Raw genomic sequence first — 12,335 nt, 5'->3', positions numbered from 1 at the left:
ATTCAAACTCTAGGCTCACTTAAGGGCCAAGTGTGGCTGCAAATTCTTAATGGCGACCATTTCTGTTTTGCCTCTATCCTTAAGCCCAGGCTAAAGCAGATATACTTCTTTGTAAATTCTCTATGCTGGCTAGCTCAATTTTCTGTTTGTTTGCTTATTTTCTAATTGGCCCTTTCATTAAGGGTATAGTCCTTGGCCAGTTCTAGCTTTGTGTGTGTGTGTATGTGTGCATTTCAGGGGACACCTCGATTCTAATTCATTATGCTACATCTATTCTCACGTCTTCTCACGGCTGTTAAAATCTCTGGTTTCGAAGATTGGAAAATCGCCCTCCAGCTTCCCTTCCCTATACCCTGTGAATATTCAACATCACACCAACTGCTGGTGTTTGGTTCCTTCTTCATTTCTAGCACCTGGAACTTCTATTTTCTAGTGAATTAAAAAACATATTTAAAAGAATCTTATAATATTTTAACTATTATTTTTAGATGTTTTATAGCAAGAGTGTTTTCAAGTTATCTAGTCTGACATATTGCTTGCAATAGAATCGTCATTTAATCCTTTCAACAATATAAGACAGAGTATTTTTTATAGATGAGGAAATTGAAGTTCAGGAAAGTTAAAGATTTACTATTAAGTTCACAGTTGTAATTAAATTATTCATACAAATATTTAACTGCTCATTTTTTCTCTAGATTTTAAACTCCATAAAAGTACAAATCAGTATTTGTTTTCATTATTCTCAACAACCAGCAAAGTGCCTAACTCATATTAGGTAGTCAATAAATATTTGTTGAAAAACATTAATTTACTCATTAATGGCTAGTAAATGGTAGGGCCAGGATTACAATCCAGGTTCTCTGAATCATGATTCACTATCCTCACTAACTGAAGTAAATAGTGATGTGAGCCAATAAGAAACCTCAGGAGAGGATCCAGCCTAAAGAAGAATACCTTTTATGGTCAGTTACTCAAGTCATTTGTTGCTCCACTCAGTTACTCAGTATTTACTGAGTGTCTGTTAGAGGCACTGTGCTAAGTCCTAGGGGTATAATAGTGAGCAATTTAAACCACCTCTGACCTCACAGAGGTAGGAGACATCAAACAAATAATCATACATATAAATTTATATTTAAAAATGTTTGGCTGGGCGTGGTGGCTCACGCCTGTAATCCCAGCACTTTGGGAGGCTGAGGAGGGTGGATCACGAGGTCAAGAGATCGAGACCATCCTGGTCAACATGGTAAAACCCTGTCTCTACTAAAAATACAAAACATTAGCTGGGCATGGTGGTGCGTGCCTGTAATCCCAGCTACTCAGGAGGCTGAGGCAGGAGAATTGCCTGAACCCAGGAGGCGGAGGTTGCGGTGAGCCGAGATCGCGCCATTGCACTCCAGCCTGGGTAACAAGAGCGAAACTCCGTTTCAAAAAAAAAAAAAAAAAAAAAAAAAAAATTTTTTTAAAAAAAAAAAAAAAAAAAAAAAAAAAGTTTGAATTTTTAATTAACAAATACTGTATACATTTACAGGATTCAATGTGATTTTTTATATTATACAATGTGGAATGAATATATCAAGGTAATTAACATATCTATCACCTCACATGCTTCATTTTATTTTTTGTAGTGAGAACATTTAAAATCTACTCTTTTAGCAATTTTGAGATATACATTATAATTAATTATGGTCACTTTGTTATGCAATAAATCTTGAAAGCTTACTCCTCTGGTCTAACTGGAACTTTGTACACCCATTGGTCAATTTCTTTCCATTCCCTTCCAGAACTGCCCCCTCCTGCCACTGGTAGCTACCATTCTACCATTACTTCTGTAAGTGTAACTTTATTATACTTCACATCAAAGTGAATCATGAAGTATTTGCCTTTCTGTGCCCAGCTTCTTTCACTTAGCATTATGTCTTGCAGGTTGATCCATGTGGTCACAAATGAGATTTTCTGTGAACAGTATTCCACTGTGTATATACACATTTTCTTTATCCAGTCATCCACTGATGGACACTTAGGTTGATTCCATATCTTGGCTACTATGAATAGTGCTGCAATAAACATGTAAGTACAGATATCTCTTTGACATATTGACTTCAGTTCTTCTGGATATGTACCCAGAGGTGGAACTGCTGAGTCGTACGGTAAATATAGTTTTAGTTTTTGGAGAAACCTCCATACTATCCTCCATAACAGCTCTATTAATTTACATTCCCACTAACAGTATACAAGGGTCCCCAAGCTCTACATCTTTGCCAACACTTGTCATTTGACTTTTTCTTTTTTTTTTGAGACAGGGTCTTGCTGTCTCCCAGGCTGGAGTACAGGAGTCTGTGATCATAGCTAATGGCAGCCTTGACCTCCTGGGCTTAAGCAATCCTTCCACCTTGGTCTCCTGAGTAGCTGGCACTATAGGCATGTCTCACCATATTTGGCTAATTTAAATTTATTTATTTATTTTTTTGTAGAGACAGGGTCTCACTATGTTGGTCTCACTTGAACTCCTGGACTCAAGTGACCCTCCCACTTTAGCCTCCCAAAGTGCTGAGATTACAGCCACGAGAGCCAACGTGCGAAGTCTCCTTCTACTTTTTGATAACAGCCATTCTAACAGGCATGAGGGGATGTCTCACTGTGTTTTTAATTTGCATTTTATTGATGATTAGTGATGTTGGACATTTTTTGATAAACCTAATGGCCATCTATATCTTGCTTGCCTGAGCAAAGCATGAGGCTAGGTGGGGTGGCTGCCCTGCAGGGGTTCCAACCAGCTAGACCTTCCTATTGAGCTTCTGCAGCAAACAGATGGGCTTTGTAAATGGGCTATGCAGTTGGCTGGTATCTTTGATCAGGTGCTGCTGGTGGTGGGAACACAGTTATCACCAAGATTCCTGTGCTGTGTGCTGTGTGCTGGTTGCCCTGAGCACAGCCCTGTTTGTTTCTACCTAACCCCAGGTAGTCTAGACCTTACCCCCAGGGTTCCCTGTGAGACAGGAATGGGCCCCCAGGGAAGCATCACAGAATGTTAGGGAAACCGGACAGCTGTCTCTTTTGCCACTGCATTAACTGTGGGACCAAGGGAATCTTCTCTTTGTGGTGCTGTGCCTACTTAAGGGAGGGAGGGGTCAATTAAAGTGAGACCACTGCTCCTACCCTTCTAATTCAGTTTTTTGCTCTGTGGTCCATTTGGATATCTCCATTTCATTCCCAAGTTTTGGGATTTTCACAGAGGTGTTCCTGTATGTGGTTAATTGCTAACTGGACTTTCCGTGGCGAAGCCTGGGACCTTCCATTCATCATCTTGCTGATGTTCCTCTCCCCACAAATTTAAACTGCAACTATGATTTGTGTTATGCAGAATGGATCGTGACTGTGACAATGGATCAAAATGGCACAGCCGATGATGTCATTTTCCAACCTTAACATTTTACAAACAAGGACTCCAAAGCACAAGAGTTAAGTGACATGTAAGAGTCATAAGGACAACCGGGCAGCTATAACCACTCTACCCTTTATTCCAGTGCCCTTCCAAATATATGAAAACCCCAGGTTAAAAGCCCGAGCTTTGAAATCAGGTGAATATGAGGAGATTGAATCCCCATTTCATCTTTCACTCAATCTCTTTGCAGGGATTCTCTATCTGCAGAATGAGAATAACTCCTTGAAGTTGTGAAGATAAAATGAGCTACTAATGTATGTAAATTTTATCATTGTCTGGATAAATATTCAATAAATGATGATGATTATTTCTGCATTTTCGATCTATTCATTAGACAGGAGTTAGAGAACTAAGATTTTCCCTGGTTGTTCCGTTACCAGCAGAGATTCTTTTAGAAGGCCAAATTACTTCTTTCATCTACTTAATTACTACTTTTATCAATACACTCATGCCCAAGACTATCCTGTAAAACTCTAGACCCATACTTTCAACTGCCTAGCCAACATCTACAGCTGGATATCTGAAAAGCATCTAATCTTAACAGGTCTGTGTTCCTGATACCTTCCCTTCCTCTCAAAGCTCCTGCCCCAGCACTCTTAAGGCTTTCCCAATTTCAGTTAACGGCAACTCCATTTTTGCAGCTGCAGGAGAAAAAACCCTTGAAGTTACCCTTAACTCCTCTCTCTCACCCTCAGTAAATCCTCTTTGTTCTATCTTTAAAATATATTCAGAATAGGAGAACTTTTGCCACCATCCTGGTCTGTTATGGTTAATTTTATATGTCAACCTGGCTGGGCCACGGTGCCCAGATATTCAGTCAAACAGTATTCTGAATGCTTCTATGAAGGTGTTTATCGGATGAGATAAACATCTAAATCAGTGGACTTTGAAAAAAGCAGATTATGCTACCCTTCATAATGTAGGTGGGCTAAATCCAATCAGCTGAAGTTTTTTTTTTTGAGACAGAGTTTCACTGTGTTGCCCAGGCTGGAGTTCAATGGCGTGATCTTGGCTCACTGCAATCTCCCGAGTTCAAGCAATTCTCCTGCCTCAGCCCCCCAAGTAACTGGGATTACAGGCGCATGCTGCCATGCCCAGCTAACTTTTTTGCATTTTACTAGAGACGGGGTTTAACCGTGTTGCCAAGGCTGGTCTCAAACTGCTGAGCTCAGGCAATCCACCCACCTCAGCCTCCCAAAGTGAGAGGATTACAGGCATAAGCTACCGTGCCTGGCCTCAGATGAAGTTTTTACTAACACAGACTAAACCCCTGAAAGACGGAATTCTGGCAGGAGACTGCCTTTGGACTCGAATGGCAACTCTTCCTTGACTCTCCAGCTTGTTGGCCTACCCGGCTTATACTTTAAACTCAACAAGCCTCTACAATTATGTGAAGCAACTCTTATAGTAAGTCTCTCAATCTCTCTCTCCACACACATCCGCCCTCATGCTAGGCTGGTCATGCTTCTCTGGAGAACTCTAACACACAGTCCAAATTATTATTAACTCTCACCCAGATCACTGTGGTAATCTCTTAGTTTTCTGTTCCTGAATTCTTGTCTTGCTGTAACCTACACTAAGCAGATTTTTTAAAGTCTGTTTTTTAATCAAGCCAAATTTTGATGACTAAAGTTAGTATAAGTTTGAATTGTAGTAATATAGTTAATAATTACTTCATTTTATCTTATTATGATTTATTTATCGATGAAACAGTAATTATCAACTATGAACCAAACACAAGAGCTATAAAAATTATTAGAATATGGGTCATGCCTGGAGTCTCGAGTGTCTAGATATATATCATACATAATATATATAGAATCTATATAAGCAGATATATATTTTAAAAATTATAATACAGTGTGATAAATACAGTGATAATGAATAAAGTTCAAAGAAAATAAAACATCCACTTACATTAAAAAGTTGTTTTTCAGCATAAGTTCTAATCTGTCCTTGGTTAAAAAAAAAAAAAAAGACAGAAAATTTAAAAAATGTAATTTTATTCATTATGTATAATTAACACATTAAAGAGCAGATATATTCGGCTTTATCTACAAAATTAATTACCTTTTGGCCAGGAGCTAAGAATTTGTAACAGAGATTAACATCTTCAGGACAATTTGAGAGAACCATCATTGTTGTAGCCTTGAAGAGTTTCTCCATAACCTAAGAGAAATCAAACAGAATCACTTGACAAGTAAAAAACTTTATATGAAAAGCCTGTTCAGGGCTCAATGAGGACTGCAATTCAGGCTTTAGCAACTATAAATCCACGAAGTCATTTAATCCTTGAATGTATCACAGAAAATTGGTTCAGTTTTCCAGGCATCTCAATTTCCTTGGTGGGTGGCAGGGAGGAAGAAAAAAGGAAAAATGTTTTAATCTTATGTTGACAGTTTCAATGCTGGTAAAGAAGTGGGATGCCAACTGAACAGCTATAACTGATCAATGTCTCTCTAAATTTCAATAAACTCACTTGAAGAATCAGGGTAATAATAGCACCTAACTTACAAGATGGTTGACAGAATTAAATGAGATAAACCATGTGTCAAACTTAGCTTAGTACCTGGCTCAGAGAAACATCCAAGAAACATCAGTTGTTGTGAACAGTAAGAATATTTTGAAAAGTGGTTTGTTCAGTCATTGGTAAATGAAAGTAAACTTTACAAAACAATGGTATATGTAAATATAAATCTAGACACTTTTGCTTTCCTAATGCCCAAAGTAAAAATAGCATGAAGCAACATACAGTAAGAATCAGTATATAAGGACTGATTCTGAAGACCAGCCTGGTCCACAGGGCAAAATTCCATCTCTACAAAAATAAAAAAACAAAACTTAGCTGGACACAGTGGTGTGTGCACCTGTAGTCCCAGCTTCTCAGGAGGCTGAGTTGAGAGGACCACTTGAGCCTGTGAGGCTGAGGCTATAGTTAGTCATGATCATGCCACCGTAACTTCAGTCTAGGTAACAAAGTGAGATCTTGTCTCAAAAAACAACAAAAAAATTACCATAGGTGCCCAAGGAAGACTCATAATAGAAACTTTTTCTTAGAAGAGAAAAAGTGACTGGAATGGAAAATATTTCTAAAATCTTTTTATTCGTAACATTCTCAGTTTTAAATCAATGACACAATATTAGGTCTTATAAATGTTGTATTCATAAAGAGGCACATAAGACTAAAGTACAGGTGGCTGGGCATGGTGGCTCATGCCTGTAATCCCAGCACACTGGGAAGCTGAGGCAGGCGGAGGATCATGAGGTCAGGAGTTTGAGGCCAGCCTGACCAACATGGTGAAACCCAGTCTCTACTAAAAACACAAAAATTAGCCAGGTGGGGTGGCATGCGCCTGTAATCCCAGCTACTCAGGAGGCTGAGGCAGAAGAATTGCTTGAACCCGGGAGGCAGAGGTTGCAGTGAGCTGAGATCACACCACTGCACTCCAGCCTGGGCAACAGAGCGACACTCCATCTCAAAAAAAATAAAAGAAGAATACAGTACAGGCTGCCTTAAAGGCAGGTAGATTCTTTTCCTCTGTTGCATAGTAGTACATCCTCTTGAGGCTAGAAGCATAGTGGAGATATAACTGTCTACTTAGGTACACTAATATAATCAGACATAGGAAAACACTTAAATACCAGCGACAACCAGATCTATTTGATATTAGTCATTGTTAGTGGCATTTATTTATTTATTTATTTTTCAGACAAGGTCTTGCTCTGTCACCCAGGCTGGAGTGCAGTGGTATAATCACAGCTCACTGCTGCCTTGACCTCTTGGGCTCAAGCGATCCACCTACCTCAGCCAAGCACACTCAGATAATTTTTTTTAGTTTTAGTAGAGATGAGGTCTCGCTATATTGCCCAGACTGGCCTCCAACTCCTAAGCTCAAGTGATCCTCCCTCCTCAGCTTTCCACGGTACTAGGATTATAGGCATGAGCCACTGTACCTGGTCTAGTGGCATTTACACAGACATCGTGCTAACTTATACTGCATTTCTGGTTTATTTTCTTACTTTTTTTTTTTTTTTTTTTGACACAGAGTCGCCCAGCATTGGTGCAATAGCTCACTGCAACCTCCGCCTCCTGGGTTTAACCAATTCTCCTGCCTCAGCCTCCTGAGTAGCTGGGATTACAGTGTGTGCCACCCTGCCTGGATAATTTCTGTATTTTAGTGGAGACAGGGTTTCACCATATTGGTCAGCTGGTCTCAAACTCCTGACCTCAAGTGATCCACCTGCCTTGGCCTCTCAAAGTGCTGGGATTATAGGTGTGAGCCACCACACCCAGCCTATTTTCTTACCTTCTATTACTATGGTCATTTATCCCTTCAACCAACATGTACATCTAATGAAGAAAAAAAATTGATGAGCATGTGGTTATCGTGGTTATCTAAGGCACTGACCATGGAAAACAGCAATGACTACTAAATTTGGTGGGAGCAGGGGTGGGGTGGCAAAAAGAATCAAAAGACTAGATAATAGTAAAGATAAATCTGAATGGAATAAAAAGAATTCAAGTAAATTTTCTAAGGATTTTACTTCCTAAAAAGAGGAGATTTTTTTCTTTTTTGAGACAGAGTCTTGCTCAGTCACCCAGACTGTTGCAGTGGTGCCATCTCAGCCCACTGCAGCCTCTGTCTCCCAGGTTCAAGCAATTCTCCTGCCTCGGCCTCCTGAGTAGCTAGGATTAGAGGCATGTACCACCACACCCAGGCAATGTTTGTAATTTTTTTATAGAAACATGGTTTCATTATGTTGGCCAGCCTGGTCTCCAACTCCTGGCCTCAAGTAATCCGACTGTCTCGGCCTCCCAAAGTGCTAGGATTACAGGCATGAGCCACCACGTCCAGCCTAACTTTTTATTTCACATAAAAAAATATATAAGGTAAACCATTAAAAATAATGAAAACAGAATCTATAGATTCTAAACTAGTGGAGGAAAAGAAAGGAAAATAAAGAAAACCACACGAATCCAACGGGGAATGTAAGAGGGGCATAGGAGTAAGGAATATCTTGGTGAAAGGAGAACAGCAGGAGGCTAAAGGTCCTTCACACGGAGCCTGTAATACCTTCAATTCATCAGGGAGATAAAGAAATTACTAAGTAACATATGATTTATACAGGCTCACATGCCTCAATCACTTGAAGAAAGCTAATACACATTGGGAGGAATAAAGAGCAGGTGGATTAGATGATAGGGACACAATACATCCATCTGTAAGATGAAGACTTTGACCACTGGGGTTGTTACAGCACTGCCTTTCCTGAGAAGTATATTCCCAGCAGCAGAAGGAAGACTTGACATTCACACTATACTCGACAAATATAGTTGAAAAAAACCCAGAAACCTAACAGAAGGGTTAGGTTTTTAAATGTATATGTGGAGTATAGTGTGAATGTCGTCACGCTATACTCCACATAACACATTTTTAAGATATGAGTTATCTTAAAAATGATAACTCATCATATCTTAAAAAGATAACTCATATCTTAAAAATGTGTAAATTAATTGTACTATAATAGCAATACTTAACTGCTTATAGCTCATAAGGAGAAAATATTCTTTGTTAGAATATTCTGATTTAATATTTAAGAGACTGCTCTGTACTAAGATACTAATTTCTAAGGTATATAATTTACAAAAGGAAGGAAATTAAGAGAGGCAGGGGATTACTTTTGAGGAGAGCACACTTCTTTTTGTCTTTAGGAAAAAAGTATATATCACAATTAACCAAATCATTTGACAACAGTATATGCCCCAAGTACCACCAGTGGAGTACCAAATAAATAAGAACTCGAGTAGCAAATCATGACACCAAAACATGAATATTCTTATTTGATTGTCAATTTATTACTAGCTTCATGAAGATCAACAGTAAGACTCAGTCATCATAGTGAACAGGTAACCTACAGAATGGGAGAAAATTTTTGCAATCTATCCATCTGACAAAGGGCTAATATCCAGAAAAGAACTTAAACAAATTTACAAGAAAAAAACAACCCCATCAAAAAGTGGGAGAAGGATATGATAAGATACTTTTTTTTCTGAGATAGAGTCTCGCTCTGTTGCCCCGGCTGGAGTGCAGTGGTACCATCCCAGCTCACTGCAACCTCCGCCTCCTGGGTTCAAGCGATTTTCCTGCCTCAGCCTCCTGAGTAGCTGGGATTACAGGCACCTGTCACCACGCCCAGCTACTTTTTATATTTTTAGTAGAGATGGGGTTTCACCATTTTGGCTAGGCTGGTCTTGAACTCCAGACCTCGTGATTCACCCACCTCGGCCTCCCAAAGTGCTGGGATTACAAACGTGAGCCACAGCACCCGGCAAACATACACTTCTTAAAAGAAGACATTTATGCAGCCAACAAACATATGAAAAAAAGGTCATCATCACTGGTCATTAGAGAATGCAAATCAAAACCACAATGAGATACCATCTCCCGCCAGTTAGAATGGCAATTATTACGAAGTCAGGAAACAATACATGCTGGCAAGGCTGTGGAGACGCTTTTACACTGTTGGTGGGAGTGTAAATTAGTTCAACCATTGCGAAGACAGTGTGGTGATTTCTCAAGGATCTAGAATCAGAAAAGCATTTGACCCAGCAATCCCATTACTGGGTATGTACCCAAAGGATTTCAAATTATTCTACTATATAGACACATGCACAGGTATGTTTACTGCAGTACTATTTACAATAGCAAAGACTTGGAGCCAACCCAAATGCCCATCAATGATAGACTGGATATTGTGATAGACTGGATACTGTATGCACCATGGAATACTATGCAGCCATAAAAAAAAAACAAGTTTGTGTCCTTTGGTGGGACAGGGTGAAGCTGGAAGCCATCATTCTAGGCAAAACATGGGAAGAGAAAACCAAACACTGCATATTCTCACTCATAATTGAGAGCTGAACAATGAGAACACATGGATACAGGGAGGGGAACATCACACACTGGGGAGTGTTGGCGTGGGGGACAAGGGGAGGGAGAGCATTAGGACAGTATCTAATGCATGTGGGGCTTAAAACCTAGATGAGGGGTTGATAGGTGCAGCAAGCCACCATGGCACATGTGTATCTATGTAACAAACCTGCAAGTTCTGTTTCTGCTGTTTCTGCACATGTTCCCAGAACTTAAAGTAAAAAAAAAAAAAAAAAAATCTGGTCAGAATACAAAGAGCAACTATCTAAGGACTCAGAAAAATAAACCATGATAGGTGGTGGACTGGGAACTAGTCAACTTGATTAATAACTGGAAATGGAGATGAATTTTAGTTCCACTTTTACCTCCTTTGTCTCCTGGTTTTGATTTGGGGGTAAAACGTTGATCTATTTAACAGGAACAGGAAGCAAAACTTCTGGGAGAAAGCTCCTACTAATCTGATAATGTCCCTATAGGATAGAGTGCTCATAGGAAAATCCTTGGTTATTTTGTCCGCCTCTCTTCTCTCTTCTGTTCCTGCCCAGAAGGTAGGCCCAGTTGTGGAGTGGGGCTGACAGGGTGACAGTGGCACAAGCACCTAAAATTCCAATAGAAGACCTACTTCTCCAAAAGAGGAACTGGGAGACTGCTGGCTGAAGAGTGTGGATGCGGGTAATCTCTATTATTATTATTATTGTTATTATTATTATTTGAGATGGAGTCTTCTGTGTGGAGATGGAGTCCTCTGTCGCCCAGGCTGGAGTGCAACGGCGCAATCTCAGCTCACTGCAACCTCCAACTCCCAAGTTCAAGCGATTCTTGTGTCTCAGCCTCCCGGGTAGCTGGGATCACAGGTGTGCACCACCACACCCAGCTAATTTTTTTATTTTTAGTGGAGATAAGGTTTCACCATATTGGCCAGGCTGGTCTCGAACTCCTGACCTCAGATGATCTGCCTGCCTGGGCCTACCAAAGTGTTGGGATTACAGGCATGAGCCACTGTACCCAGCCCATTATTAAAAATATATATATTTTCTCCTGCCACTTTGACTCAATGGTGGCCACAGTCACCTGGAAATGAATAACATGGTGGCAACTAAAACCTGGGAGAGATCTGTCTTTCCAGCTAGAATAACCAAAAATGTGGGGGAGGGCTTCAGGTAGCTAGACAGTATGATGGAAATTCTGAAGAACACAAGAAGATGACCCTCTAATTGTGTATGAAGTAACATAAGGCCAGGGCTCACCTCCAAGCAATGTATATGTGAAATAGACCCAAAGAAGCACAGTGAAAGCTTCTGACTACGAACTATAATATAAATCACTGCGCAATTTCCAGACTGTGAGTAGCACATGCATCAGAAAGACTCAAATAGTATAGCAGAGGCTTTGAAAACTTAACTGACATGGAAACCAATGCCAAGAGAAAGTAAGATAAAACTCACAGCCTGAATCTAACTAGTTTAATAACTGGTAAAACAACAATAAAAATAATTCCATTTCCAAAGGATTTTAACAGAACCCAGAGTGTCAGAACATGACATTAAAATCATCCAGGATAAAATTTAAAATTACTGGACATACAAAGAACTAGGAAGATCTTCAGAATTTTCAAGAGAAAAAATAATCAATAGATACATACACACAGAAGACTCAGATACTGGAATTATCTGACAAAGAATTTAAAGCAGGTGGCCAGGCATGGTGGCTCACACCTGTAATCCCAGCCCTTTGGGAGGCCGAGGCGGGCGGATCACGAGGTTGAGAGACAGGGACCAGACTGGCTAACATAGTGAAACCCCATCTATACAAAAAATACAAAATATTAGCCGGGCGTGGCGGTCCATGCCTGTAGTCCCAGCTGCTCGGGAGGCTGAGGCAGGAGAATTGCTTGAACCCAGGAGGTGAAAGCTGCAGTGAGCCAAGATCATGCTACTGCACTCCAGCCTGGCACCTGGCAA

The 12,335-nt window shown here is 40.1% G+C and overlaps 1 protein-coding gene across 1 annotated transcript in view; it reads right to left on the bottom strand.

Annotated features, from left to right (window-relative positions):
• The window catches only part of NARS2 (asparaginyl-tRNA synthetase 2, mitochondrial), a 147,773-nt gene that overhangs the window by 35,328 nt on the left and 100,110 nt on the right, over positions 1–12,335 (bottom strand). The window contains exons 13-14 of the mRNA XM_037731819.1: positions 5,513–5,613; positions 5,360–5,397 (exon numbers count right to left, since the gene is read on the bottom strand). Of these exons, the coding sequence (XP_037587747.1) occupies positions 5,360–5,397; positions 5,513–5,613 (139 nt within the window). The remainder of the gene's footprint in view (positions 1–5,359; positions 5,398–5,512; positions 5,614–12,335) is intronic.

The sequence above is a fragment of the Cebus imitator genome, unplaced genomic scaffold, assembly GCF_001604975.1.
Source record: "Cebus imitator isolate Cc_AM_T3 unplaced genomic scaffold, Cebus_imitator-1.0 Scaffold424, whole genome shotgun sequence".
Taxonomy (NCBI): Eukaryota; Metazoa; Chordata; class Mammalia; order Primates; family Cebidae; genus Cebus; species Cebus imitator.
Note: the sequence above shows the minus strand (reverse complement) of the source record. Positions and strands in the feature narration are given on the sequence as shown.